Source organism: Sphaerodactylus townsendi, linkage group LG15 (assembly GCF_021028975.2).
Source record: "Sphaerodactylus townsendi isolate TG3544 linkage group LG15, MPM_Stown_v2.3, whole genome shotgun sequence".
Lineage (NCBI taxonomy): Eukaryota > Metazoa > Chordata > Lepidosauria > Squamata > Sphaerodactylidae > Sphaerodactylus > Sphaerodactylus townsendi.
In genome coordinates, this window is record NC_059439.1 from 38551843 (window position 1) to 38577801 (window position 25959).

Here is a 25959-nt window from a genome sequence, read left to right on the forward strand (position 1 = left end):
CTAGTCACAGTTCTCTCAGGACTCTCTGAGCCCCTCTTGACGAGAAAGGGGGGGGGGGTCCTGTCAGCCCCTCCGCCTGGAGCCGCCCCTCTTTCCCTGCTGCGAAGAGGCCCCCTCCTCTGGCGCAGCCGACTACTCCGCGGACAGGGCGAGTCCCGGGAGCGCCACGTCCGCGCCCGCAAAAAACTACAACTCCCAGGATGCTCCGCGGCCGGCGGGGGGCGCGGAAGACCTTCGCCCCGCCCGCCCTTCCTGTCCCGTCCTGGGCCGTTGCTGGGGTGGGTGGCAGAAGGAGCCGGCCCGGTAGTCCGCCCGCCCGGCGCCATGCAGGGTCTCCGGCTGCCCCCGCTCGCCTGCTGGCGCCTCCTGCGCCTCGGCCCCCGCGCCCAGCGGTGAGCCCCGGGAGGGGGGCAGCAGAAAGTGGGGAGGGGGCTATTTCTGCAAGGGCACGTTGGTCGCGCACAACTCCCCCCCCCCCCCGGGCGGTGCTCCAAGCAACCCCAGGGAAGGCGCCCTCTTTGCAGGGGGGGGGGGCATGGGGATAAATTGGGGGGGCTTTGCACCCCCAGTCTTACTTTGTGCCCGAGATCGAACCTCACCTGTTCTTCTCCCTCCCTCCCTCAGGTCCGGGGGGGTCTCTGCTTTGGGGCACCCCCCTCTGCAACCTCTCGGGACGAGGCTCTACGCGGCGCAGGCAGCTGAGGTAAGGGGGGGGGGGTCGGGGGGTGTTCCGGCCATGCCAGCCTGGGGGATCGGGTCCCTGGACCTTGGGTGCGTGGGGAGGGGGGGGGGCACCTGATGGCCACAAACAGGGCTGACTGCTCGTCACCTGCCCGTCACCTGGTGCCTGGTGGCAGCTAATCGCCTTGCATTAAAGGCTGCCTGATCTTTTACCCGGGGGAGGGGGTGAATCAGGGGATTTGGTCCCTCTCCGGGACCCCCCTGAATCTCCCGGCACCCCACCCCTCAGGCGGGGTGTGTGTGTGTGTGTGTGTGTTAACACTTTGGGAAGCAAAACAGGCTGTGTTTCCTGGTGGCCTCTTTGGAGATCCTTAAACTGTGCAAGCAGTGCCCCCCCCCCCTTTTTTTTAAAAAGCGTACTTTCCCTCCTTCTAGTAGTTATTTATTTCCTTTGTTTATATTCTGTCCTTCTTCCCAGCGGGGCTTACAGCATTCTCCCCGTTTTTATTTCGTCCTCACAACATCCCCGTGGGGTCGGCTAGGCCAAGCGTTTGTGACTGGTTGCCTCGCAGGCTTACGTAGTGGAGTCAGGTTTCGAACCCAGGGCTCCCAGATCCTAATCTGGCACTTTCCCACAACTACAGCCCCCTGCCCGCAGTGCTGGCTGGCTCCCAGGCTTCCTCTAGGGGGAAGGTTCATATTATTCTGGGAGTATTTAGGGCAAAGGTGACGGCAGGAAGTTTGGCAGGTTTGCCCGGGAACAATGGCCGCCCGCAGCTTGCAATATTCCAGTCCTGGAATCGTTGCCAAATTCTCCAAATACCTTTCAGAGCAACGATGCAGGTCCCTCCCACCCCCTCTGCTGCAGCTTTTCAGAAATCTGGGTGACAGACCCACTCCTGTGTGTTGTAGAAAGGTCTTCCATGCCTGGCAGTTGTTAGATACGCCCTGCTGGATCAGTATTCCAAGGTAGACCGTGTTTGACTCTGGAGGTTCTGTTTAGCTATCTGGCAGGATGCCACAGTTGATGGTGCTGGAAGCCACCTGGAGGTCCTGGGGAATCAACAGGCCGTCTCTTCCGCAGGGCCCAAAGCCATTTCTATCCCAAAGCTGGCCCTGAGTCTGGATTGAAATGATCTAGAACAGGGGCCAATTGGCCATGCTGACAGAGGCTGATGGGAATTGTAGTTCCTGAACATCTGGAGAGCCGCAGGTTCCCTACCCCTGATTTAGAAGAAGAAGAAGAAGAGCTTGGATTTATGTCCCCCCCCCCTTCTCTCCTGTAGGAGACTCAAAGGGGCTGACAATCTCCTTGCCCTTCTCCCCTCACAACAAGCACCCTGTGAGGTGGGTGGGGCTGAGAGAGCTCCGAGAAACTGTGACTAGCCCAAGGTCACCCAGCTGGCGTTTGTGGGAGTGCCCAGGCTAATCTGAATTCCCCAGAGAAGCCTCCACAGCTCAGGCGGCAGAGCGGGGAATCAAACCTGGTTCCTCCAGATCAGAGTGCACCTGCTCTTAGCCACTGCTCTTAGCCACTACACCACTGCTGCTCTACCTATGGCACTCCAGATGTTCATGGACTACAATTCCCATCAGCCCCTGCCAGCATGGCCAATTGGCTCCTTCTCTTCCACGGGTGCAAAACCAACATCCTTTTGAGCCTGTTGCCCAAGAGGAGAGTTTTGTCCACTGTGGGGCAATTATGCAGTTCTCTGGGATCCAGGAACAGGTTTTTCAGGATCGGTCCCTTGCGCCTTCCCGCAGAGAGGTGTTTACCTTCAGTCTCTGACTAGATCCCATCAGCCACATCCTCATTTATTTATTATTAGGATTTATTCCCCGCCCTTTACCACAGTCTCAGGGCGGGTTGCAATAAAAACCATAATAAAATCCCATACAATCAAAAACAATCCTGAAACCATAAAGAAGAAGAAGAGTTTGGATTTATATCCCCCCTTTCTCTCCTGCAGGAGACTCAAAGGCACAGACAATCCTCCCATACACTTCCCCCCCTCACAAGAGCCCTCAGAGTGGGGTGGGGGCTAGAAGGAAAGCCTCAATGCTTCTTGTGACCCAGCCCAAGGTCACCCAGCTGGCGTCTAGTTAGGTGCAGGCTAATCTAGATTCCCAGATAAGCCTCCACAGCTCAGGCGGCAGAGCGGGGACTCAAACCCGGTTCCTCCAGATTAGAATGCACCTGCTCTTAACCACTACGCCACTGCTGCTCCATAATCATAAAGCATTCTAAATTCTAAAACTCCTGCCCCCAAAGTGGGAGGAGTCTGCAGGACCCGTGCGCCCCCCCCGCCCCCCCGTCCCAGTGCGGGGTGGGATCAGCAAAACACTCCTGTGAAAAGGTTGGGCTTCACCAGGTGCCAAAACAGCAGGGGAGGGTGCTCCTGGCAGGGATCTCCAGAGGGTGTGTGTGTGTCACATAAAGGGGGAAGGGGGCATTCCCCAGCGTCCTGCACCTGTCTTGTCACCTGGCCGGCTTCATCAGGTGGAAGTCACCCAGACAGCTAGGATGGCCTCAATGTGAATATTATTATTATTATTATTATTATTATTATTATTATTATTATTATTATTATTATTATTATTAACTAACTAACTAACTAACTAACTAACTAATTAAACAAACTTCTCAAACGCCTCACTTGAGAAATCCCTCAGAGGCTGATTCAGAGTGCTGTTCTAGCCCAAGACAGCAAATCAAAACAACATAAAACTTAAACCCATTAAAACTTAAGCTTGTGAATCTGAATGTAGGGTTTAGAATTTTATTCATGTATTTATGGTATTGCTGTTATTGGAGAACCAGTTGTACCCTATGAGCCTTCTCCCGGAGGCCCTTTCAGTGAGGCGCCCATAACCATCCAATAAATAAATCCAGTAAATAAATAAATATGGCACCAGGTGGCTTTGCGTGGAGGAGTTTTAAACACACGGAGCTGCTTGAAACAGAATCAGACCTTTCCAACCCCTTGATGTCAGCACTGCCGACTCAGACCGGCAGCTGCTCCCCCAGGTCTCAGGCCGAGGTCTTTGGCATCGCCTACTGCCTGGAGATGCTGCCAGGGACCCTCTGCCTTCAAGCGGGGGCTCTACCACTGAGCCCCAGCCCCTCCTCTTGGTCTGTGGTCTTGGTGGGGCAATCTGTGAAGAGGGAGAACATAAGAACTAGCCAGCTGGATCAGACCAGAGTCCATCTAGTCCAGCTCTCTGCTACTCACAGTGGCCCACCAGGTGCCTTTGGGAGCTCCACGTGCAGGATGGGAAAGCAGAGGCCTTCTGCTGCTGCTGCTCCTTCAAGCACCTGGTCCTGCTAAAAGGCATTTGCAATCTCAAGATCAAGGAGGATCAAGGTTGGTAGCCAAGAGATCGACTAACTACTCCATAAATCTAATCCAAAGCCCTTTTAAAGCGTTATCCGGGTGAGTGGCCATCCACCCTCCTGCTTGGCAGCACATTTCCAGAAACCCACCAATCCCAATGCGTTGCGCTAGGAAGAAGTGTTTCCTTTTATTAGTCCTAATTCTTCCCCAGCATTTTCCAGCGAATGCCCCCCCTGATTCTAATTATTGTGAGAAAAAAGAAAAAATTTCTCTCTGTCAACATTTTTTTCTACCCCAGGCATGAATTTTATAGACTTCAATCCTCATCCCGCTCAGCCGTCTCCTCTCCAAACTAAAAAAGGAGTCCCAAGCGCCAGCAGGGCCTCTCCTCATAGGGAAGGTTAGCCAGTCCCTCAATCATCCTCGTTGCGCTTCTCTGCACTTTTTTCTATCTCTTCGATATCCTTTTTGAGATGTGGCGACCAGAACTGGACCACAGGACCAGGGGCGTAATGGGGTGGCTCTGGGCAAGCCTTGGCCTAAGGCAAAACCTGAGTTGGCGCCCCCCCCCCCCCCCCCATGGGCGGCCACTCCACCATGACCAAAAAAACTTTTTTTGCCACGGGGACGGTGGTGGTGCCTGCAGGGTGCATTTTAGACATAGTCAACACCAAAATGTCAGCATATCTGGGAGACTGTCTTTATGCCTACTCCCCCCAGGTTTGGTGAGGGTTTGGTTCAAGAAGTCCAAAGTTATGGACTCCCCGTAGGGGATTGCCCCATCCCTCATTGTTTCCAATGGGAGCTAATAGGAGATGGGGGCTACAGTTGCTTGAGGTCCATAACTTTGGCCCCTGAGAAACAAACTGCACCAAGCTTGGGGGGTGCCATCATCTCCAGATGATACCCTGAAATTTTGGTGCCAATGCATCCAAAAAATGCACCCCACTGCAGGTACATCTAGAAATTTGCCCAAGAATCTTTGTTCTGCGGTAGGTTTTCTGCATTTCTGTCAATGGGGGTTGCAGGCTGGGGGGTGAGCACATTGAAGGCACAGTCTCCAAAACTTTCAGAATACTCATCGGAGACTGCCCTAATGATACCCCCAAGTTTGATGCAGTTTGGTTCTAGGGGCCAAAAGCCTGACCCTCAAAAACTGTAGCCCCTATCTCCTATTAGCTCCCATTTGGAAACAATGGGGGGATAGAGAGCACCCATTTGGGGAGTCCATAACGGACTCCTGAACCAAACATCCTGACCAAACTTGGGGGGTAGCATGGGACAGTCTCCTGATGGTGGCTGAAATTTTGGTGCTGCTAACGTAAAACTCTAAGCCCCCCTACAGGCCAATTATTGAAATGGAAAACCACTAAAAATGCCCAAAACTGAACCCAGCATTTTGGGTGCCCCCACAAGGTGATGCCCTGGGCAGCTGCCCACCTTGCCCAATGGGCATTACGCCAGTGCACAGGACTCCAAGTGCGGTCGCACCACGGCTTTATATAAGGGCATGACAATCTTTGCAGTTTTATTCTCAACTCCTTTCCTAATTATCCCCAGCATAGAGTTTGCCTTTTTCAAACCAGAGGTAGGCTTGCTTGGGCTGTGGTATCCAGAGGCTGAGGCGGCTGGCAGCCTGCCCTTGGAATGGCCTTTCCAGTGACGCTCACACCGGGGCTAGATGGTGAGGGGTGGGCCTCACCCTTGGAGAACCCTCCGCTGGCTGGAGGTGGCTGGTGACTCAGTGCAGGCCGTCGGTGTTGCAAGACGGGCCTGCACAGTCAGTTCTGACTTGTGCCTACTGAGCTGACTCAGCAGTGGTTTGCACAAGGAGTATTTCTTCGCTGGTTATCAGTGCTGAATAAAAGGGCCTCATTCTCGTCATGCTGATGAGCAAACTGTGCTTTACAGCTGCTAGAAAACGTCTTAAGCCTTTGGCCAGCGAAGATGAGCCCCTGCCCCGCCCCTCAGAATTCACCGTGCCCAGCAGACAAATGTGAGGTTGTCTGTTTTGAAGGTCCCTTTCAGCAGTGGCTCAACAGGCAGAAACTCTCAGTAGGTTCAGTTCTTTACCCCCTGATAGATGTCAACGGCACCTGAGCTTCCTCAGTGGACTTTGTAACTGTTGTGCACGTAATAACGGCAGACAACTCGGTGCCCAAGTCAGGAGATCTAAAATCAATCTACACACAGTTTTTAAAGCCCCATTAGGTATTCTTGTAGTGGTGGGGATCCTAAAATTTTAATGTAACAGGTTCCCCAGGTGAGGTGGGATCTCAAACAGTGGCGATGGCCCATGGGCCAGGTGGTGGAAGACGCAGATACGAGGCGTGGCGGGCATTCGAGGCGGAGGCATTAATAATTTCTCTGTTACTGTAAAAAACGCTTATTGTAAAAAACAAGTTCCTAATTTTCAGCTGATATCTTTCTGTCCATAATTCAAACTCGTTATAGCAAGTCCTATCGTCTATTGCCAACAGAAACAACTACTTCTCCTCTAATTGACTGCCTGTCAAATACTTCATACTTTCAAATACTTCATTTTGTTTCTAGAAATCAAAAGAAGGAGACTTTCCTTAAACAAGGAACTTGACCCTATTTCTAAAACATGTTTTTAAAACAGCCCAACAGGGAGAATTATCCCGTTTTCTACCTTCGCTAACCAGCCACATAGGAAACAACAGGACTTTGTGATTTTTGGACCTAATGGAATTTCTAACGGAAAAGCAGACCCAATTAGTAACCCCCTCTCGGCACACACAAATAATTAGTAGCCCACTCTCGGGAACTGGTGAGAACCTGCTGGATCCCACCTCTGGTCGTATTGTCCCCACCAAGGTTATTGTTTTTCTTCATTCCTTCCTGGATCATTTGAGCTGCTCTATTTTCCCCCCAGATTCCTCCCATTTCAACATGGGGTGTCTGCAAGAAGATTTTATCCCGTATCCTAAGTGCGGTTGATCCAGGGCTGCTGGATCTTGTCTGTCTTGTGTTCACTCTCCATCTTCGTCCTTCCTAGCAGGAGCGCCTGAGATACACCTGTGTGGCTGGATAACCGGGGCTTTTGTTTCCCTTTACAGGCAGTGCTGGATAAATCAGGGGCCCACGTGGCTTCTTCTCAAACTGCGTCGGAGAAGAAATCGCTTCATGACAGTAGGGTGCTTTGGGTACAGCTGGGTGGAGATGGATGGTGCCTCATTAAAATATTGATCCCGCCCCCTCTTTCCTTAGAAACAAACCTTCAAGGTATCTTTCAGTGAGCTATTCAGTGCCCAACCTTCAACCCCCTTCCTTAAAATCCAGATGACCTTAGAAAAGCCCCGCCTGGCCCCAAGGCTGACCCGGAGACCTCCTGGAAATACAACTGATTTCCAGACTACAAGCTGTTGAGGAGACCCTTCCCCCCCACCCCACCCCAATCGGCAGAATTTTTTCACACCCTGGTGCGGCACCTCTACTGCAACTGGCGTGCCATTAGAACACGATAATATCCAGGTGCTCGGGGGGCAGCAGCAGCAGCAGAAGTCCATTGCTTTCACCTCCTGCACGGGAGCTCCCAAAAGGCACCTGGTGGGCCACTGCAGTAGCAAGAGTGCTGGACTAAGATGGAGCACTTAAGAAAACACTTAAGAACATAAGAACAAACCAGCTGGATCAACAGACCAGAGTCCATCTAGTCCAGCTCTCTGCTACCGTGAGTGGCCTGCACCAGGTGCCTTTTGTGGGAGCCTGGGGTCACATGCAGGAATGTGAAAGCAAATGGCCTTCAGCGGCTGCGTTGCTCCCGGCGCACCTGGACTGTTAAGAGCTGATTTGCAATCTCAGATCAAAGAGAGGATCCAAGAGATTGGTAGCCATAGATCGACTTCTCCTCCATAAATCTGTCCAAGCCCCTTTTAAAGCTATCCAGGTTAGTGGCCATCACCACTTCCTGTGGCAGCATATTCCAAACACCAATCACACGTTGCGTGAAGAAGTGTTTCCTTTTATTAGTTCTAATTCTTCCCCCCAGCATTTTCAATGAATGCCAGATGGACTCTGGTCTGATCCAGGAGGCTCTTTCTTATGTTTTTAAGCCCCTTGCTTTCACATCCTGCATGTGAGCTCCCAAAGGCACCTGGTGGACCACTGCGAGTAGCAGAGTGCTGGACTAGATGGACTCTGGTCTGATCCAGCTGGCTCTTTCTTATGTTCTTATGTTCATTCCACCTGGTGGGTAGCGCAGCCGCAAAAGGGGATCCTCTGCAGGTGTTGGAGGGGGAGAAACAGACTGGTAAAATGTGACTGGCAAGTGAGCTCAGATGGGGGAGTTCGTGTGAGGCGGATTTGCGGGTCCCGATTTTCCTAGGGCTTCCGGCCAGGCTGTCGATTGAGTTTGGAGTTAAAAAAAAAAGCCGCCAGCCCAATTGTTTTGGAGCAGATCTCCCTAGCTCCCTTTGATAATGGGGCCGTTTTGCACTCCTGCAGCGTCGAAGTTGCCTTTCCCAGCTTTCTCTGGCCAAGCACCTCACAGAAATCAAACTCTGAGATTACACAAACAGTCCCCTCCTTTCAAAACAGTTCCCCTCATATTTTCTGGGAGAAAGGACTCTGTCTTTGATATAGGACAGTGATGGCGAACCTTTTCGAGGCCGAGTGCCCAAATTGCAACCCAAAACCCACTTATTTATCGCGAAGTGCCAACACGGCAATTTAACCTGAATACTGAAGTTTTAGATGATGATGATGATGATGATGATGATGATGATGATGATGATGATGATTGATTTATTGATTTATTGATTAAATTTAATATACCGCCCTATCCCTGGAGGGCTCAGTTTAGAAAAAACGGTTGGCTCCGAGGCGCGCGTTACTCGGGAGTAAGCTTGGTGGTAGTCGTCTTTGCTTTGAAGCAACCGTGCAACTCTTCCAACGGGTGAATAACAACCCTAGGAGGGTTTACTCAGAAGCAAGCCCCATTGCCAGCAACCGAGCTTACTCCCAGATAAAGGATCACGCTTTAGTTCTTGAGAATCAGTGGGGTTTAACAGCGCTTAACAGGGTTACCTACACTGCTTCCCCAAAACTAGGCATTAGGTTTAATGCTAATCGAGCCCAGCGGCCCAGGCTAGCCTAGATGTGTGTGGGGTGGGTGGGGGTGACTCTTGTTTGCACGTGCACACAGAGAGGGCTTTGAGTGCCAACTCTAGCACCCGTGCCATAGGTTCGCCACCACTGATATAGGAGTTTGCCTGTTGGGAATGGCAGATGTAGGTCAGGTGATGAGTTGTACACTGCTTTGCTGGCACTGTGGAATATTCACAAACGTTCCAGCTGCTCAGGGGCGGTAAGGGTAAGTAAGGGCCAGAGCAAGCGTCAGTCACTGCTAGCCAGGTAATTCTGTACAGGCCAGGTGTAATTCCAAAGTGTCTATACAATACAACAACCTTTATTAGGCATATTAAAATAGGCTCCAGAGCATTACAGGCATTTCTGAAGTACAAATCAAAAGTACATTCAAAACACAGACAGATAAACTGTATCTAGCACTGGACATTACTTAGAAAGTTCTGTCACTTGTAAAAGAAATTTTGCTACTTTTCCCAAGAGCACGGCCTCTGTGTTATTTAACAAAAGCTCCACAACAGAGTTGTCAGAGTCTCCTTCAGGTTTGTCTAAGACCCACCCAGGAGAGAAATTCCTAGTACCCACATATCTCGGACAGTCAAGTATAATGTGAGCAAGAGTCTCCACTTGGTTTTTGCAGTGTGGACAGACCCGATCCTGGAGAGGGATATTCCAAAGTGTCTTATCTGTGTATTGTCAAAGGCTTTCACGGCCGGAATCAGGTGAAATGCCAGGAGAGAATGCTGCTAAAATACGGCCATACAGCCTGGAAACCACACAGCACCCCTATCTGTGTTCTCACCTGGACCAAAGTTAGCACACCCGAGCCTGTCTTCATTTGAGTCAGGCCCCCGTGCTCCTCTGAGGTCTGTCCTGCCTCCTCTGACCGGCGGCGGCATCCCAGGGTCTGAGAAGGGAGATCTTTCCCATCAGCTGCTGCCTGGCCCTTTTAACTGAAAATGCCGGGGGTTGAACCCGCGGCCTTCTGCATGCCAAGTAGAGGGCTTGGACAGATTTATGGGGGAGAAGTCGATCTATGGCTACCAATCTTGATCCTCCTTGATCTGAGGTTGCAGATGCCTGAGCAGACCAGGTGCTCGGGAGCAGCAGCAGCAGCAGAAGGCCGTTGCTTTCACCTCCTGCACGTGAGCTCCCAAAGGCACCTGGTGGGCCACTGCGAGTAGCAGAGTGCTGGACTAGATGGACTCTGGTCTGATCCAGCAAGCTAGTTCTTATGTTCTTATGAGCTGCAGCCCCATTTCTCAGTAACTAATGCTGCTGCGTGCCTTTTATTCCTCATTTTTTTTAAAAAAAAACACATTTTCTTTTTGATTGTGTTTCGGAAAACGTATTTTATCTGCTGCTGCTAAGAAAGGCACAGGTAATTGCCGCACGTACATAAATCACGTTAGTTGCAAATGAAGGTGCCAGTAGGCACCGCCAGCATTTGAATGTTGTGTCCGGAGGAGGGTCTCTGTGTAGCCTGGAAGCCGCCTGCTGTCTCTGATCTCTTCTTCCTTCCCATCCATCCAGGAGTCCAAGTCGTTCGCTGTGGGCATGTTCAAGGGCCAAATCAACACTGAGCAGGTCTTCCCTTTCCCCTCAGGTAAGCTGGGGGCTGTGAACGGGAGGGGTGGGGTGTTTCTGCAACCACCAGGTGTCTTTTCCGGCTCTTTGATGTCCTTTTTCGGGTCTTCCAAATGCACCTCCTCCCCAACCAGGCCGCTCGGCCAGTCTGTCAGGGGGCATTACTCTGTCGGCTGTGTTGTTTTCAGTCTGCCACTTGGGATGGGGCAGGAGGCAAACAGCAGGGCCGATCTATTTATTTATTTTTATTTATTGTGTCACGTTTTCACCCCTCCCTCTCTGGAAAGGCTGAGGGCCGGTTGCGACAATCAGACACCGTGAAATATTTAAAAACAACATTGCCATCATAACCTATAACAGTGATGGCGAACCTTTTCGAGACCGAGTGCCCAAACTGCAACCCAAAACCCACTTATTTATCGCAAAGTGCCAACACGGCAATTTAACCTGAATACTGAGGTTTTAGTTTAGAAAAAACGGTTGGCTCCGAGGCACGCGTTACACGGGAGTAAGCTTGGTGGTAGTCGGTGGCTTTGCTTTGAAGCAACTGTGCAACACTTCAAATGGATGAAGCAAGCCCTATTGCCAGCAACCGAGTTTACTCCCAGGTAAAGGACCACGCTTTCGTTCTTCCCATGAAAATCAGTAGGGTTTAACAGCGCTTAACAGGGTTACCTACACTGCTTACCCAAAACTAGTTCTTAGGTTCAATGCTAATAATCTCCCTGAAATAATTACACTATTATCACATGACGAACTCTGTGCACGCGTGCCCGCAGAGAGGACTCTGAGTGCCACCTCTGGCACCCGTGCCATAGGTTCGCCACCACTGACCTATAACCTATTAAAACAATAGATTAATAAATAATGTATAAAAATAGGTGGCGTTTTAAGAATCAGATCGTCTCACCCACATTCTCCCACCCACCCACCCACCCACCTCTGGTTTTGGTGTCTTTTTTTGTTTTTTGCAGCCCTCAGTGAAGAACAAGCCCAGACGCTGCAGGAGCTTGTGGGGCCGGTCTCTCGCTTCTTTGAGGTGAGGAGTTTGAGGGGGGGGGGGCAGGGGGGCTGAGCCTTTCCGGAGGGGCGAAATGAAAACACGGCAGCTGTGATTGGAGGGGGGTGGTGGTGGCAGAGATGATTCCCCACGGTGACCGTTTATCTTCTCCTTCCTTTGCAGGAGGTGAATGACCCAGCTAAGAATGACGTGTTGGAGCAGGTGGAAGAGCGGACGATGCAAGGCCTGAAGGAACTCGGCGCATTCGGCTTGCAGATTCCAGTCCACCTGGGCGGGCTGGGCCTCAGCAATACCCAGGTGAAGCTCAGGTCTCCTCCGGGGTGGGCGTGTTTTTGTCAGGTTCCTCATCCCCCAAAAACCTCGGGGGACTGTGAAAGGAGTCCACAAAGGCAGCTGCTGATTCCCAGATTCTGATGAATCCCAGAAGCCTTCGTGTCGGCCGGATCAGGCTGCTGGTGTGGGGGAATGGAACGTTCACAGACATCCTGACTGAGCAGCAGTGGCGTAGTGGCTAAGAGCAGTGGCTGAGAGCAGGTGCACTCTGATCTGGAGGAACCAGGTTTGATTCCCAGCTCTGCCGCCTGAGCTGTTTGAGGCTTATCTGGGGAATTCAGATTAGCCTGGGCATTCCCACACACGCCAGCTGGGTGACCTTGGGCTAGTCACAGCTTGTCGGAGCTCTCTCAGCCCCACCCACCTCACAGGGTGTTTGTTGTGAGGGGGGGAGGGCAAGGAGATTGTAAGGAGAGAAAGGGGGGATATAAATCCAAACTCCTCCTCCTCTTCTTCTTCTTCTTCCTCTTCTTCTTCTTCTTCCTCTTCCTCTTCCTCCTCTTCTTCTTCCTCTTCCTCTTCCTCCTCCTCCTCTTCCTCTTCTTCTTCCTCTTCCTCTTCTTCTTCTTCTTCGTCCTCTTCTTCTTCTTCTCCCTCCTCTTCCCCCTCTTCCTCTTCTTCCTCTTCTTCTTCTTCCTCTTCCTCTTCTTCTTCCTCTTCTTCTTCCTCTTCCTCTTCTTCTTCTTCTTCGTCCTCATCGTCGTCCCCGTCATCGTCCCGGGACAGAGAAAGCGTTCCTTTCCCATCCCTCAAGGCAGAGTTGGGCTGGGCTGGTTCAGAGTTTAGAAGCTGCCTGGGATTATAGATGCAGGGATTATAGATGCAGTGGCGTAGTGGTTAAGAGCAGGTGCACTCTAATCTGGAGAACCGGGTTTGATTCCCCGCTCTGCCACTTGAGCTGTGGAGGCTTATCTGGGGAACTAGATTAGCTTGTGCACTCCAACACACGCCAGCTGGGTGACCTTGGGCTAGTCACAGTTCTTCGGAGCTCTCTCAGCCTCACCCACCTCACAGGGTGTTTGTTGCGGGGGAGGGAGGGAAAGGAGATTGTCAGCCCCTTTGAGTCTCTGTACAGGAGAGAAAGGGTGGGATATAAATCCAAACTCTTCTTCTTCTTCTCCACGCCGCAGTATGCCCGGCTGGTGGAAATCGTGGGCATGCACGACCTGGGAGTGGGCATCACCCTTGGGGCACACCAGTCGATCGGGTTCAAGGGAATCCTTCTCTTCGGCACCCCAGAGCAGAAGGAAAAGTACCTTCCCAAACTCGCTTCTGGTACGTAGATGTGACCCCAGGAGCTAAGAAGGGGAGGAAGGGGGAGTGCTAGAGGGGGGCCCCTCAATTCCAGCCCTGGGGTCAGCTGGCTCCCCTCAGAAAGGGTTCCCCTCCACCCCCGGCAAGTGCTTTCTCACACCCGCATCTCCTCCCTGCCCCCTCCCCAGGGGAGACCATCGCCGCCTTCTGCCTCACGGAGCCTGCCAGCGGTTCGGACGCGGCCTCGATCCGCACAACGGCTGAACTGAGCCCCTGTGGCACCTTCTACACTCTGAACGGGGGGAAGATCTGGATCAGGTCCCTTTGTTTACTGATTGCATTTATACCCCGTCTTTCTCCCCTGTGGGGACTCAGTGCGGCGTACGTCATACCCCTCTCTTCTGTTTTTTATCCTCACAACGGTCCTGCAAGATAGGTCAGGCTGTGAGTGCTCAAGTCGCCCAAGCTCCCCCTAGGAGTGGAGGGCTTGGCTCTCTGTGCGTGCTCAGGGGCACTCTGTTGCAGCTCTTCCAGAGCTGACTCCTGACATTGGGAAAAGGCTAGATCTGCGCTTGAGCCTTGTGGGGGGGGGGGGGCACTGGAGGAGGGGCCTTGGAGCCTGCAGGGTCAGCCCCCCCCCCCCCCCGTCCTGACTCAGCCGTCCCTCACAGCAATGGCGGCATTGCGGAGATCTTCACGGTTTTTGCGAAGACGCCCCTGAAGGACGAGGCGACCGGCGAGGTGAAGGACAAGATCACAGCGTTCATCGTGGAACGAGCTTTCGGGGGCGTCACACAGTAAGTAACTGGGAGGGGGGGGAGAAGGGAGAGTTTGGGGATTTTGCCATAGCCCAAGGGCAAGGCTGACCCTTTAGCAAGAGGGGGACCCAATTCACAGACTGCTCCAATGCAGCAGCGGCACGACTTGTGTCTCCTCGTGGGCCCTCGCTCCCAGCGGCTGGGGCCGTCCCAGGAAGCTGGGGTGACAGGAAGGGGGCAGCCGTACCTTGCTTAGGGTTGATGGAAGAGGCCCTGGTGGAGACCTGCTTGTGGGAGGGGCGCTCAAGCGCTCCCTCTGCCCCTCCAGTGGCCCCCCCGAGAAGAAGATGGGCATCAAGGCATCGAACACCGCAGAGGTCCACTTTGATGCCGTCCGTGTCCCCGTGGAGAACGTCCTGGGAGCCCCCGGGGCTGGCTTCAAGGTCGCCATGAATATCCTCAACAACGGGCGCTTCGGCATGGCCGCCGCTCTGGCCGGCACCATGCGCGGGGTCATCAGCCAAGCGGTGAGTCACTCTGGGGAGATGGGGGGGGGGCTTACAAACACCCCCTGCATCACACAGACGCCTTCCCTGCCCGATCTTCCCCTCAGCTTGACAGCTGCCTTCCCTCTCTGTCTCAAAGGTTTTTAGGATATCGAAGAGATAGAAAAAGTGCAGAGAAGGGCAACGAGGATGATTGAGGGACTGGAGCACCTTCCCTATGAGGAGAGGCTGCAGCGTTTGGGACTCTTTAGTTTGGAGAGGAGACGTCTGAGGGGGGATATGATTGAAGTCTATAAAATTATGCATGGGGTAGAAAATGTTGACAGAGAGAAATTTTTCTCTCTTTCTCACAATACTAGAACCAGGGGGCATTCATTGAAAATGCTGGTGGGAAGAATTAGGACTAATAAAAGGAAACACTTCTTCACGCAACGTGTGATTGGTGTTTGGAATATGCTGCCACAGGAGGTGGTGATGGCCACTCACCTGGATAGCTTTAAAAGGGGCTTGGACAGATTTATGGAGGAGAAGTCGATCTATGGCTACCAATCTTGATCCTCCTTGATCTGAGATTGCAAATGCCTTAGCAGACCAGGTGATCGGGAGCAGCAGCAGCAGCAGGCCATTGCTTTCACCTCCTGCACGTGAGCTCCCAAAGGCACCTGGTGGGGCCACTGCGAGTAGCAGAGAGCTGGACTAGATGGACTCTGGTCTGATCCAGCAGGCTCTTTCTTATGTTCTTATGTTCTTAAAGGTGGCTCATGCGGCAAACCGGACCCAGTTTGGAGACAAGATCTATAACTTTGGAGCCATCCAGGAGAAGCTGGCCCGCATGGCGCTCCTGCAGTACGTCACAGAGGTGAGCAGTCCAGGTGTGTGGGATTTGTACGCCACGGCAGGGCAAGGGGGTAGAGTCCCGGCATTCTTAACCCAGTGCTCAGAAACACATCTGGCCTTCCAAATATGAAGACAGCTGTCGTCCGGACGTGCCCAGAATCAGTTCCTTTCATTTTTGCCATTTGCCATTTGCCTCCTTTTCTATTGACTTTCAGCAAGCCTTTATTGGCATAGACAGCAGTACAACAATAATAAAAACAGATTAAAAAGCATATACAATACAGGATATACATGTTAGGACGAAGGAAATCTACTGGCATTTAGTAATTTCCAGGAGAAAGTCTGCCACTATCATACAGAAAGAAGGATCAGGGTTGTCCCACAAGTAGTGTAATCTAAATAAATCGGGGAGATCTGGTAAATGTAAAGGAGTGAGATTCACATACTTGGATCTGATTTCCTTGAATCTGAGACAGTGTAGTAATTGGTGGGCCAGAGATTCAACTGAGCCATCGTTACATGGGCACAATCTTTTAGCCTTTTCTTGCTTATTAAATCTGCCATGTAACAAGGCAGAAGGCATAACATTAAACCTGGCAAGCATTATGGATCTCCTTTGAACAGGGTTTATTAAGCCATACAGGTAGTGTGCCAAGTGGCCCCGTTCAAATGGGAGAGAAAAATACAGGGGGGAGCACGTTTTCTTTGCTGCGGTGATTAGGGTAGAGAACTTTCATTTCTGGAAGAAGGTTAATGAGAACGTAGCAGGACTTTGAGAGGCTGAGTTTGGGGTAGGGAGGTTTTGTTGCAGGGGAATTGCAACTCAGCAACCTGACGCCATTGCTCCAGTCCGGGGGGGGGGGGGGGGGGCAACCTTTTTGAACGCTCAGGCACCAGTGGAATTGAGAGGGAGTGGAAAGCGCCACCCCAAAATGGCTGCCACAGGAGATGGGAATGCAATCACACCCTCCCCACTTTGCAGTCAGGGGAAACCGTTTCATTCATTAAAAAAAAATACTTTATTAAATGTCGGGCTCAGGGCAGCTTACAAAAATGTAAAACATAAACAAGATAATAAAACCTTCCGATAAACCAGTGATGGCGAACCTTTTCGAGACCAAGTGCCCAAACTGCAACCCAAAACCCATTTATTTATTGCAAAGTGCCAACACGGCAATTTAACCTGAATACTGAGGTTTTAGTTTTTAAAAAAAGGTTGGCTCCGAGGCACGCATTACTCAGGAGTAAGCTTAGTGAAGCAACCGTACAATGCTTCAAATGGGTGAATCACGATCCTAGGAGGGTTTACTCAGAAGCAAGCCCCATTGCCAGCAACCGAGCTTAATCCCAGATAAAGGATCATGCCTAGGCCAGCCTAGATGTGTGTGTGTGGGGGGGGATGATTTTCCACCCCCCTCCCACATGATGAACTCTGTGCGTGAGTGCCCACAGAGAAGGCTCTGAGTGCTACCTCTGGCACCCGTGCCATAGGTTCGCCACCACTGCGATAAACTAATAACACTAAAACCTAAATTACGTAGCGATGGCGAATAAGAACATAAGAACGAGCCTGCTGGATCAGACCAGAGTCCATCCAGTCCAGCACTCTGCTACTCGCAGTGGCCCACCAGGTGCCTTTGGGAGCTCCCATGCAGGAGGTGAAAGCAATGGCCTGCTGCTGCTGCTGCTGCTCCTGAGCACCTGGTCTTCTAAGGCATTTGCAATCTGAATAATCAAACTGCAGCGTACTATCAAAATTTGAACAAGAGGAGCCGGTACCAGACCCTGCCTTACCCACTTTCTGAAAAGCTCCACCCACTTTCTGAAAAGCTCCACCCACTTTCTGAAAAGCTTGGTGGGCACCTTAGGAATTATTGGAGGGAGATGCCGCAGTAGCCCTTTATGAGGTTGGAGAATCCTAGGCCCAAATCGCCCAGTCTTTCAAGAAGCTCCCTGAGTGACTTCAGGGCAGTCACTGGTTCTCAGCTGCTCCTGTGAGGACAAAATGGCACCCGGGGGGGGGGGGGGGGGGGGCAGCCTGGACTTCTTGAAGAAAGGGGGAAATGCAGATGGGGTGTGGAAGGCTTACGGAGCAGACCCTGATCCGGCCCTCTTCTTTCCACAGTCCATGGCTTACATGATCAGCGCCAACATGGATCAGGGAGCATCGGACTTCCAGATCGAAGCGGCCATCAGCAAAATCTTTGGCTCGGTGAGGAAGAGGTCAAGGTGGGGGGAGAGGGATGGGCAGTCCCAGCTAGAGCAGCCCTGTTCCTGGACAAAGCCCCCGCTCACAGCCCTGTTGGTTCAGAAGGCCCCTTTTCCTGACTGGTTTGTTTCCCTTCTGCGTTTCCTAGGAGGCTGCGTGGACTGTCACCGACGAGTGTATCCAACTCATGGGCGGCATGGGCTTCATGAAGGTAAGAGGGAGGCTGCGTGGCCGGTGGGCAAAGGTCTCCCCCCCCCCCCGTGCCTGTTTGGTGGGTGGGTGCAGGGCAGCTTACAGCCAATCGAGACCCCCAGAAGGCTGGAGAGGCCCAATAGAATAGGGCAGTGGTGGCGAACCTATGGCACGGGTGCCAGAGGTGGCACTCATAGCTTTCTCTGTGGGCACGCACGCACAGAGTTTGTCATGTGATAATAGTGTAATTATTTCAGGAAGCATTAAACCAAAGACCTAGTTTTGGGGAAGCAGCGTAGGTAACTGTAAAACCCCACTGATTTTCATGGGAAGAACGAAAGCGCGATCCTTTACCTGGGAGTAAGCTCGGTTGCTGGCGATGGGACTTGCTTCTGAGTAAACCCTCCTAGGGTCGTGATTCACCCGTTCGAAGCGTTGCACGGTTGCTTCAAAGCAAAGCCACCGACTACCACCAAGCTTACTCCCGAGTAACGCGCGCCTCAGAGCCAACTGTTTTTTCCATACTGAAACCTCAGTATTCAGGCTAAATTGCCGTGTTGGCACTTTGCGATAAATAAGTGGGTTTTGGATTGCAGTTTGGGCACTTGGTCTCGAAAAGGGTCACCATCACTGGAAAAGGGGGAGAAGAAAACCTGATTATTAAAACATTTATTTCCTACCATCCCTTATAGTTCAAGCCAGTTTGTAGTAATAGCTGGAAATGTTTTCAGTTTAAAAACCAAAAATAAAACAGCGCCTCACCTCAAGAAAAAAACGCTTGTCGGATAACTGTTCTCTGTACCCCAGACTTGACGGCTTAAATGTTATAACTGAATGAATTCAGCAACTGGGGTGTGTTAACACCTGTGCATAGGTTCAAGCCTCTTTACTGAACAGCTTTATTCTATCCTGTAAAAGTAATCTGTCGGTGTCCTGATTACTCACTGGGGTGCACGGGGCATTTGCGTGCGCTCAGAAACAATCTTGTCAAACACTCAGGGGCCCCCCACTAGATTTTGGGGGCTGATCTCTGGTTGTTCGGACTCCAGCTGCGTAGGAGGTGAAGAGCTCGTGTATCTAATCTGGAGGAACCGGGTTTGATTCCCCGCTCTGCCGCCTGAGCTGTGGAGGCTTCTCTGGGGAATTCAGATTAGCCTGTGCACTCCCGCACACGCCAGCTGGGTGACCTTGGGCTAGTCACAGCTTCTCGGAGCTCTCTCAGCCCCACCCACCTCCCAGGGTGTTTGTTGTGAGGGGGGAAGGGCAAGGAGATTGTCAGCCCCTTTGAGTCTCCTGCAGGAGAGAAAGGGGGGATATAAATCCAAAACTCTTCTTCTTCTTCTGTCTCCCTGCAGGACGCCGGGGTGGAGCGGGTGATGAGAGACCTGCGTATCTTCCGGATCTTTGAGGGAACCAACGACATCTTGAGGCTGTTTGTCGCACTGAACGGGTTCCAGGTTGGTGGATTGGGGGTGGGAGGAAATACTGTCCCTGTCAGGGAGGGTACCTAGCGCTCCAGGGGTGAAGGGACCCCTGTTGGAAACTGTGGGGGGGGGGGGAGAAAGGGACAGCTGTTGTGACCGCACAGAAGGGCAGATTTGATCCACAGAAGTTGAGAGGCCTTTGCAGTCAAACCTCCCCCATCTGCAAATGCCTACTTAGGATCGGCTTGGGTAGACAGGTGCAGTGGTGGGATTCAAATCATTTAGCAACCAGTTGTTTACAAGCACCATTTTTAACAACCGGTTCCGCCGAAGTGGTGCGAACCGGCTGAATCCCACCCCTGGACAGGTGGTTTCGGAAGGTGCAGGAGTTGCAGGTGGGAAGATGGCCGCGCCCTTTGGGGACGGGGTTCAGCTGGTTTTCCCGATTCGCGGCTGAGTTGCCGACTGTCGGCTGCCTGGGGCCACAAAAAGAAAGGCCGGAGTTCAGTATTACATTTTTTCTCTCTTTCTCACAATGCTAGAACCAGGGGGCATACATTGAAAATGCTGGGGGGAAGAATTAGGACTAATCAAAGGAAACACTTCTTCACGCAATGTGTGATTGGTGTTTGGAATCTGCTGCCACAGGAGGTTTAAAAAGCTTTAAAAAGGGCTTGGACAGATTTATGGAGGAGAAGTCGATCTCTGGCTACCAATCTTGATCCTCCTTGATCTGAGGTTGTAAATACCTTAGCAGACCAGGTGCTCAGGAGCAGCAGCAGCAGCAGAAGGCCATTGCTTTCACCTCCTGCACGTGAGCTCCCAAAGGCACCTGGTGGGCCTCCGAGTAGCAGAGTGCTGGACTAGATGGGTTCTGGTCTGATCCAGCAAGCTAGTTCTTATGTTCTTATGTTCTTACATACATAAGCCTTTATTGGCATAGTCAGAAAGAGTTACATAAATTGGGAACAATTGCATGGATACACGGTAGATAAAAGGCCCCATAGGGAGCACAACAAATACGTTCTACTGGGAACTCTCAACTATCTCCGCAATGAAATTGGCGATCTCTTCACAAAGACTGGGGTCCGAGTTGTTTAACAATAGAGATAACCCTAGTCAGATCAGGCAGCCCAGATTAGAAGAAAAAAAGTAAGTTGGTGTATTTAGATCTGATATCAAATCTGGTGCAGTGCAAGAGTTGGCGAGTCAGGGTTTCAACCACAATAAGTTTGCAACTGCATAACCTTGCGGAGCATCAGTGGCGTAGGAGGTTAAGAGCTCGTGTATCTAATCTGGAGGAACCGGGTTTGATTCCCAGCTCTGCCGCCTGAGCTGTGGAGGCTTCTCTGGGGAATTCAGATTAGCCTGGGCACTCCCACACACGCCAGCTGGGTGACCTTGGGCTAGTCACAGCTTCTCGGAGCTCTCTCAGCCCCACCCACCTCCCAGGGTGTTTGTTGTGAGGGGGGAAGGGCAAGGAGATTGTCAGCCCCTTTGAGTCTCCTGCAGGAGAGAAAGGGGGGAGATAAATCCAAACTCTTCTTCTTCTTCTTCTAAATTGCTGAACCTACCCTTTAATAGGGCAGAGGGCATAACGTTAAAACGCGCAATGGTAAGCGCTCTCCTTGCACGTGGGTTCGTTAAGGTATGGAGGTAATAGGCCAGTATTTAAATAAATTAGGGGGTCGCTTGGGGCTCAGGCTGGGTTCGAGATTCTTCCGGCAGGTTTTCAGGGCCTTGTCAAAGCAGGAAGGAGCGGCCGGGGGTCTTTCTGAGCAGTTGCACCGTCTGCGTGACTTTTCCCGTTCCCGTTTCTCCTAGAACGCCGGGAACCAGATGCGTGGCCTACAAAAGGCCATCAAGAACCCGCTGGGAAACGCAGGCCTCATCGTCTCCGAGGTCAGCAAGCGGATGCGCAGGTAGGAGGGGCCGCGTGCCCTTTGTGGGGTTGCGTTGAATGGGCATTAGCTGCAAACGGCCGGGGGATTTTGTGTCTCTGGTCCCAGGAGACCGCAACATTTGGTGTGTTAAATTTGGTGTGTTGAAAGCCAGGCACTCTGATTGTTGTGGTGCGGGAAATGCCTCTAAAGGCACCAGCCACAGATGCGGGTGAAATGTTAGAAGCAAAAACTACCAGACCTCGGCCACCCAACCCGGAAGACCCACAACAGCCAGTCGATTCCGGCTGTGAAAGACTTCCGCAGTACCTCTGGCATCTGATATCTGGGGAAAGGCTGCCCTTGAACATGGAGGGTCTGTGTTCAGCTGCCACGGCTTTTGAGTATCCAGTCCGTCTCCAAAGAACGGGTCTGATCCTCTTTCCGAGCCACGTTGGCCGGAGACCTTGGCCGCACCTTGCGCTAATGTCATACTGCCGGGCAAAAATGCTTCCTCCCGTCGTCCTCGCGGTCACTTTTGCGAGACGATTGTGGCAGCGTAATGGGGAGGATAAGTTCTTTCTTCCTGTGCCATTCATGATTTCATGCAAAGAGGGAAATAAGTCCTGGCTGTTCCCCGGTTGAGTCACCCTTTTTTATCTCGCTCAATATGCCCAGTTCTAAGCATTTTCTTAATGATTCGTCTCTCCCCTGCGTATTTGAAATGTCCTTTTCGCTGCGTATCGTCTGGCGACTTCACTTCCAGCTGGCCGGGAAGGGGGAGGGGGGGGGGACTAAAGAAAACTGAGTTGTAGTGGGAGGGAGATTCATGTCTTCCTCTCTGCCTCCCCCCCCCCCCAATTGCTAGGAGAGCCGGTTTTGGAACAGGAATTACACTGAGTGCTGTGGTGCACCCGAGCCTGAATTCAAGTGCTGAACGGGTGAGTGTGTGAAACAGGCTCCCAGTGGTTGGCATGGGATGGGGGGGAAGGGCATTCTTCCCAGAAACTCCATCCCCCCGCCCCCCAAAAAAGTCTTGCTTCTGTCCAGCATGCATTTATCCTAGAGTCCTCTCAGTAGCAAAGGTTGTTGAACTCTAGCAACAAGCCGGGGAGCTGTATGCGTACTTCTTATCGGGGAGGGGTGCTGACGTAGGGGTGGGGGCCACAGCCAGGTGGCTGAGCAGTCCGTGGGATGCTGAGAGGATCTTTTCTCTGCAAGCAAACCCTTGGAGAGCTCTGGCCGGTCAGCCGGGACAAGAGAGGGCCACGGGGCTGGTGCCGGCAGCTTCTCCGGATGGCCCAGCCCAGGAGGCCCCGGCCTTTTGGAGCCTGCCGGCACCTTTCCAGTTCTGCCCCAGGGTGGTCTTCGCACCCACAAATTGGCAGCCGCAGGAGGTAGAGGCAGGCTTGACACGGCAGCCACGGGTTCCCTTCAACCGCCCAGCGAAGATCCTCGTGGTCTGGTGGCAGCTGCCACCAAAACAGAGTTTTAAAGAATCCGGACAGCTGACTGTGTATTCCTGCTCCGTCAGAAGCCTCGCTGGGCCACAGCATCACAGAGCCCCCCCCCCCGCCCTTTTTCTAAATGCACCAGGAAAAGCGTTGGGTCCCACGTTGGGGACTGATGGTGTCACGCTTCCAGTTCCCCGTGCAGACACCCCGTGGCTCAGGAGAGAGCAGGCCCCTCAGTCCTCGGCTGTAGAGCAAGGTCCTCAGCAGATGCCTCTCGAGGGAACCAGATGCATGGGGCGGAGGCCAGGGGGCTGCCCCTTCCCCTCTCTCTCCCTCCCTCCCTCTCTCTCCCCCCTCTCTCTCTCCCTCTCTCCCCCCTCTCTCTCCCCCTCCCTCTCTCCCTCTCTCCCCCTCTCTCTCCCCCTCCCTCTCTCCCCCTCCCTCTCTCCCTCTCTCTCTCCCCCTCTCTCTCCCCCTCTCTCTCCCCCTCTCTCCCCCTCCCTCTCTCCCCCTCTCTCCCTCTCTCTCCCCCTCTCTCCCCCTCTCCCTCCCTCCCTCTCTCTCTCCCCCTCTCTCCCTCCCTCTCTCCCCCCTCCCTCCCCCCCCTCCCTCCCTCCCTCCCCCTCCCTCCCTCTCTCCCCTCTCCCCCTCCCTCCCCCTCCCTCTCTCCCCCCCTCTCTCTCTCCCCCTCCCTCTCTCCCCCTCCCTCTCTCCCTCTCTCTCCCCCCTCTCTCTCCCCCTCTCACTCTCTCTCTCCCCTCCCTCTCTTTCTCTCTGTCTCTCTCTGTCTCTGAGTCTTCTCACTTTCAGCCTCCCTGCCCCCCTTTTTTCTTTCCCTCCAGACTGTCCAGGCGATCGACCTCTTTGCAGGGGCTGTGGAGGAGCAACTTCTGAAGCACGGCAAAAAGATAATTGGTGAGCAGCTCAGTTTGGTCTGGAGCCAGTTCGCTCCAATGCGTGCATTACTCAGGAGTAAGCTTGGTGGTAGTCGGTGGCTTTGCTTTGAAGCAACCGTGCAGCTGTTCCAACGGGTGAATTACGACCCAAGGAGGGTTTACTCAGAAGCAAGCCCCATTGCCAGCAACTGAGCTTACTCCCAGGTAAAGGAGCGCGCTGTAGTTCTTCGCATGAAAATCAGTGGGGTTTAACAGCGCTTAACAGGGTTACCTACACTGCTCCCCCAAAACTAGGTCTTAGGTTTAATGGTAATAATCGAGCCAAGTGGCCCAGACCAGCCTAGATGTGTGCCCACTGAGAGGGCTCTGAGTGCCACCTCTGGCACCCGTGCCATAGGTTCGCCACCACTGATATAAGACCTCAGTGAGGCCCCTCCCCTCCCCAAGCCCCGCCCTCCCCAGGCTCCGCCCACAAACCTCCAGGAATTTCCCAGCCTGGAGCTCATAAGGCTCCCCCTGCTGGAAATGGGATGTTGGGTCTGTGACGCTTATCTTCTTATGGGCCAGACTTCTGTCCCTCCAGCTGACCCATGTTCCCACCCCGCCCCCCCCTCTCTCTCTCTCTCTCTCTGTCTGTCTGTCTGCCTGAAGATGAGCAGTTTGTGCTGAAACGCATTGCTGACGGCGCCATCGACCTTTACGCCATGGTGGTGGTTCTGTCCAGGTGAGTCTGGCTCTGCAGCAGGCAAGAACGGCCATGGGGAGGGGAGCGGACCCTCTGCAGCTGACGCGCTCTTCCCCTGGGGAGGGACTCTGCTGGCCCTCTGAATGAGTCCTGGTGCCTCCCCTGAGCTCCCATTCCCACGTGTCTCTCTCTTTGGACAGAGCTTCCCGGTCCCTGGAGCAGGGTCACCCCACAGCCCAGCACGAGAAGGTGCTTTGTGACACGTGGTGTACGGAGGTGAGCCCCCGGTTGCAAGGGATTGTGGGTAACTGGGAGGCTTCCGTCGGCTGCTGCGGGGTTGTTGTGCCCCCGTGGTCGGGAGGTGCGGAGAGTCCGGGGGCTGTGAATGTGTTCAGTGAGCTGCATCCCTGTTTATGTGGGTAATTCTCTGGGGGGGTGATTTGATTGATTGATTGATTGATTGATTGATTGATTGATTGATTGATTGATTGATTGATTGATTGATTGATTATTTAGACTTTTATACCGCCCCCTCCCCGAGGGGCTCCGGGCGGTGTACAACATAAAATCTCAATACAGTTATAAATATAATTGCTAAAACCTTTAAAAACAGCAGTAAAAATAATAAGAGGCGTCCCGCAAAATCCCAGTTTTTAAATCCTCCCCAAGAGGGAGGAACGGCGAGTCCCAATTAGATGAAAAAGGGCCCAGATGTAAAGAGCCCAAACAGGGGGGCGGGGGGGGGGGGCCTTCAGCGGCTGGTCCCTCCAAAGGCCCGGCGGAACAACTCCTACAGACCCTGCGGAACTCGCCAAGATCCCGCAGGGCCCGGACAGCTGGAGGAAGAGTGTTCCACCAGGCCGGGGCCAGAGCCGTAAAGGCCCTGGCCCGCATGGAGACCAGCCGCATCATTGAGGGGCCAGGGACCACCAGTAGATTGGCCTCCACCGAACGGAGAGGCCGTGTAGGGACATATGGGGTGATGCGGTCTCGAAGATACGAGGGTCCCAGGCCGCGTAAGGCCTTAAAGGTCAGCACCAACACCCCATATGATTGCACCATAGCCACCACTGTGACTTGGGACCCATTTCTCGCCCTTCTCTCCCACAGGCTGCGGACCGGGTCACTCAGAACCTGACGTCCCTGCGGGCCGACTCCACCCGGCAGCTCTTCAAGAACCTCCGGAGCATCTCCAAGGCAGTGGTGGAGAACGAGGGGGTGGTCTCCCCGCACCCCCTGGGCATCTGAAACGTGCCTGTGCTTTCTAGCAACCCGTTGCAAAACTATTAGGGCCCGTTAATCGGGGGGAGGGGCTCTTCTTCTTCCCTTTCTCCCCCCCCCCCCCAACCCCACATCCGAAGAAGCTAGCAGCCCCTTTGGGGAATATACCTCTTTGCTCTGTAAATGCCTTAATGCGCCCCAGAGTGGGGGGAATGTGGCAAGCCATAGTTGCCGGCGCCCCGCTGGGCAGTTGCCCTTGGGGGGGCGTCTTCAATTAATCTGTAGATCTGGCACAACTTGAATGTAGCATTTTGAATCTGTCAACGGCGAGACTTTTCTGTCACCCCGGCTGTTAAGGAGGCTCGAGGCAGAATTTTTCCAGTGGGAATAACTCCAGGCGGCTCCTGAGCCCCCCCACGCCTCCCTGTGGCCTCTCGTGGCTGCCGGGTGACCGTGTTGAGCCACGCAAACAGCAGCAGCGGGTGCTCCGGTACTGACGACGGTGTTTTCTGTGAATAATTAAACTCAGTTACTTTGGCAAACGTCTGGAGTGATAGAATGCCGCTGAAGGGGGCCT

At 53.0% G+C, this 25959-nt stretch overlaps 1 protein-coding gene across 3 annotated transcripts; it reads left to right on the plus strand.

Annotated features, from left to right (window-relative positions):
- Nucleotides 1-230: 230 nt before the first annotated feature.
- On the plus strand, nucleotides 231-25924 carry ACADVL (acyl-CoA dehydrogenase very long chain). Of its 3 annotated transcripts, XM_048518005.1 has the most exons (21): nucleotides 231-392; nucleotides 625-703; nucleotides 7097-7161; nucleotides 7525-7531; nucleotides 10659-10731; nucleotides 11687-11751; nucleotides 11896-12030; nucleotides 13197-13341; nucleotides 13509-13638; nucleotides 13992-14117; nucleotides 14407-14605; nucleotides 15339-15443; nucleotides 17547-17633; nucleotides 17779-17841; nucleotides 19178-19279; nucleotides 21071-21168; nucleotides 21995-22067; nucleotides 23423-23495; nucleotides 24128-24200; nucleotides 24362-24437; nucleotides 25272-25924. In XM_048518005.1, exons 1-21 carry the CDS (start codon nucleotides 325-327, stop codon nucleotides 25407-25409), a joined length of 1980 nt encoding a protein of 659 aa, XP_048373962.1. In that variant the 5' UTR covers nucleotides 231-324; the 3' UTR covers nucleotides 25410-25924. The 3 variants fall into 3 exon arrangements, with proteins under 3 accessions (XP_048373962.1, XP_048373963.1, XP_048373964.1); XM_048518006.1 differs by lacking the exons at nucleotides 7097-7161; nucleotides 7525-7531; XM_048518007.1 differs by lacking the exons at nucleotides 231-392; nucleotides 625-703; nucleotides 7525-7531 and having other exon boundaries at nucleotides 7098-7169.
- The last annotated feature ends 35 nt before the right edge of the window (nucleotides 25925-25959 follow it).

Bases quoted from the DNA above. Each gene is read 5' to 3' on its own strand.
- ACADVL (XM_048518005.1), top strand. From the start codon at position 325: ATGCAGGGTCTCCGGCTGCCCCCGCTCGCCTGCTGGCGCCTCCTGCGC. The intron at 17,842-19,177 runs GTAAGAGGGAGG...GTCTCCCTGCAG, and splicing joins GCGGCATGGGCTTCATGAAG to GACGCCGGGGTGGAGCGGGT. The intron at 24,438-25,271 runs GTGAGCCCCCGG...TCTCTCCCACAG, and splicing joins GTGACACGTGGTGTACGGAG to GCTGCGGACCGGGTCACTCA.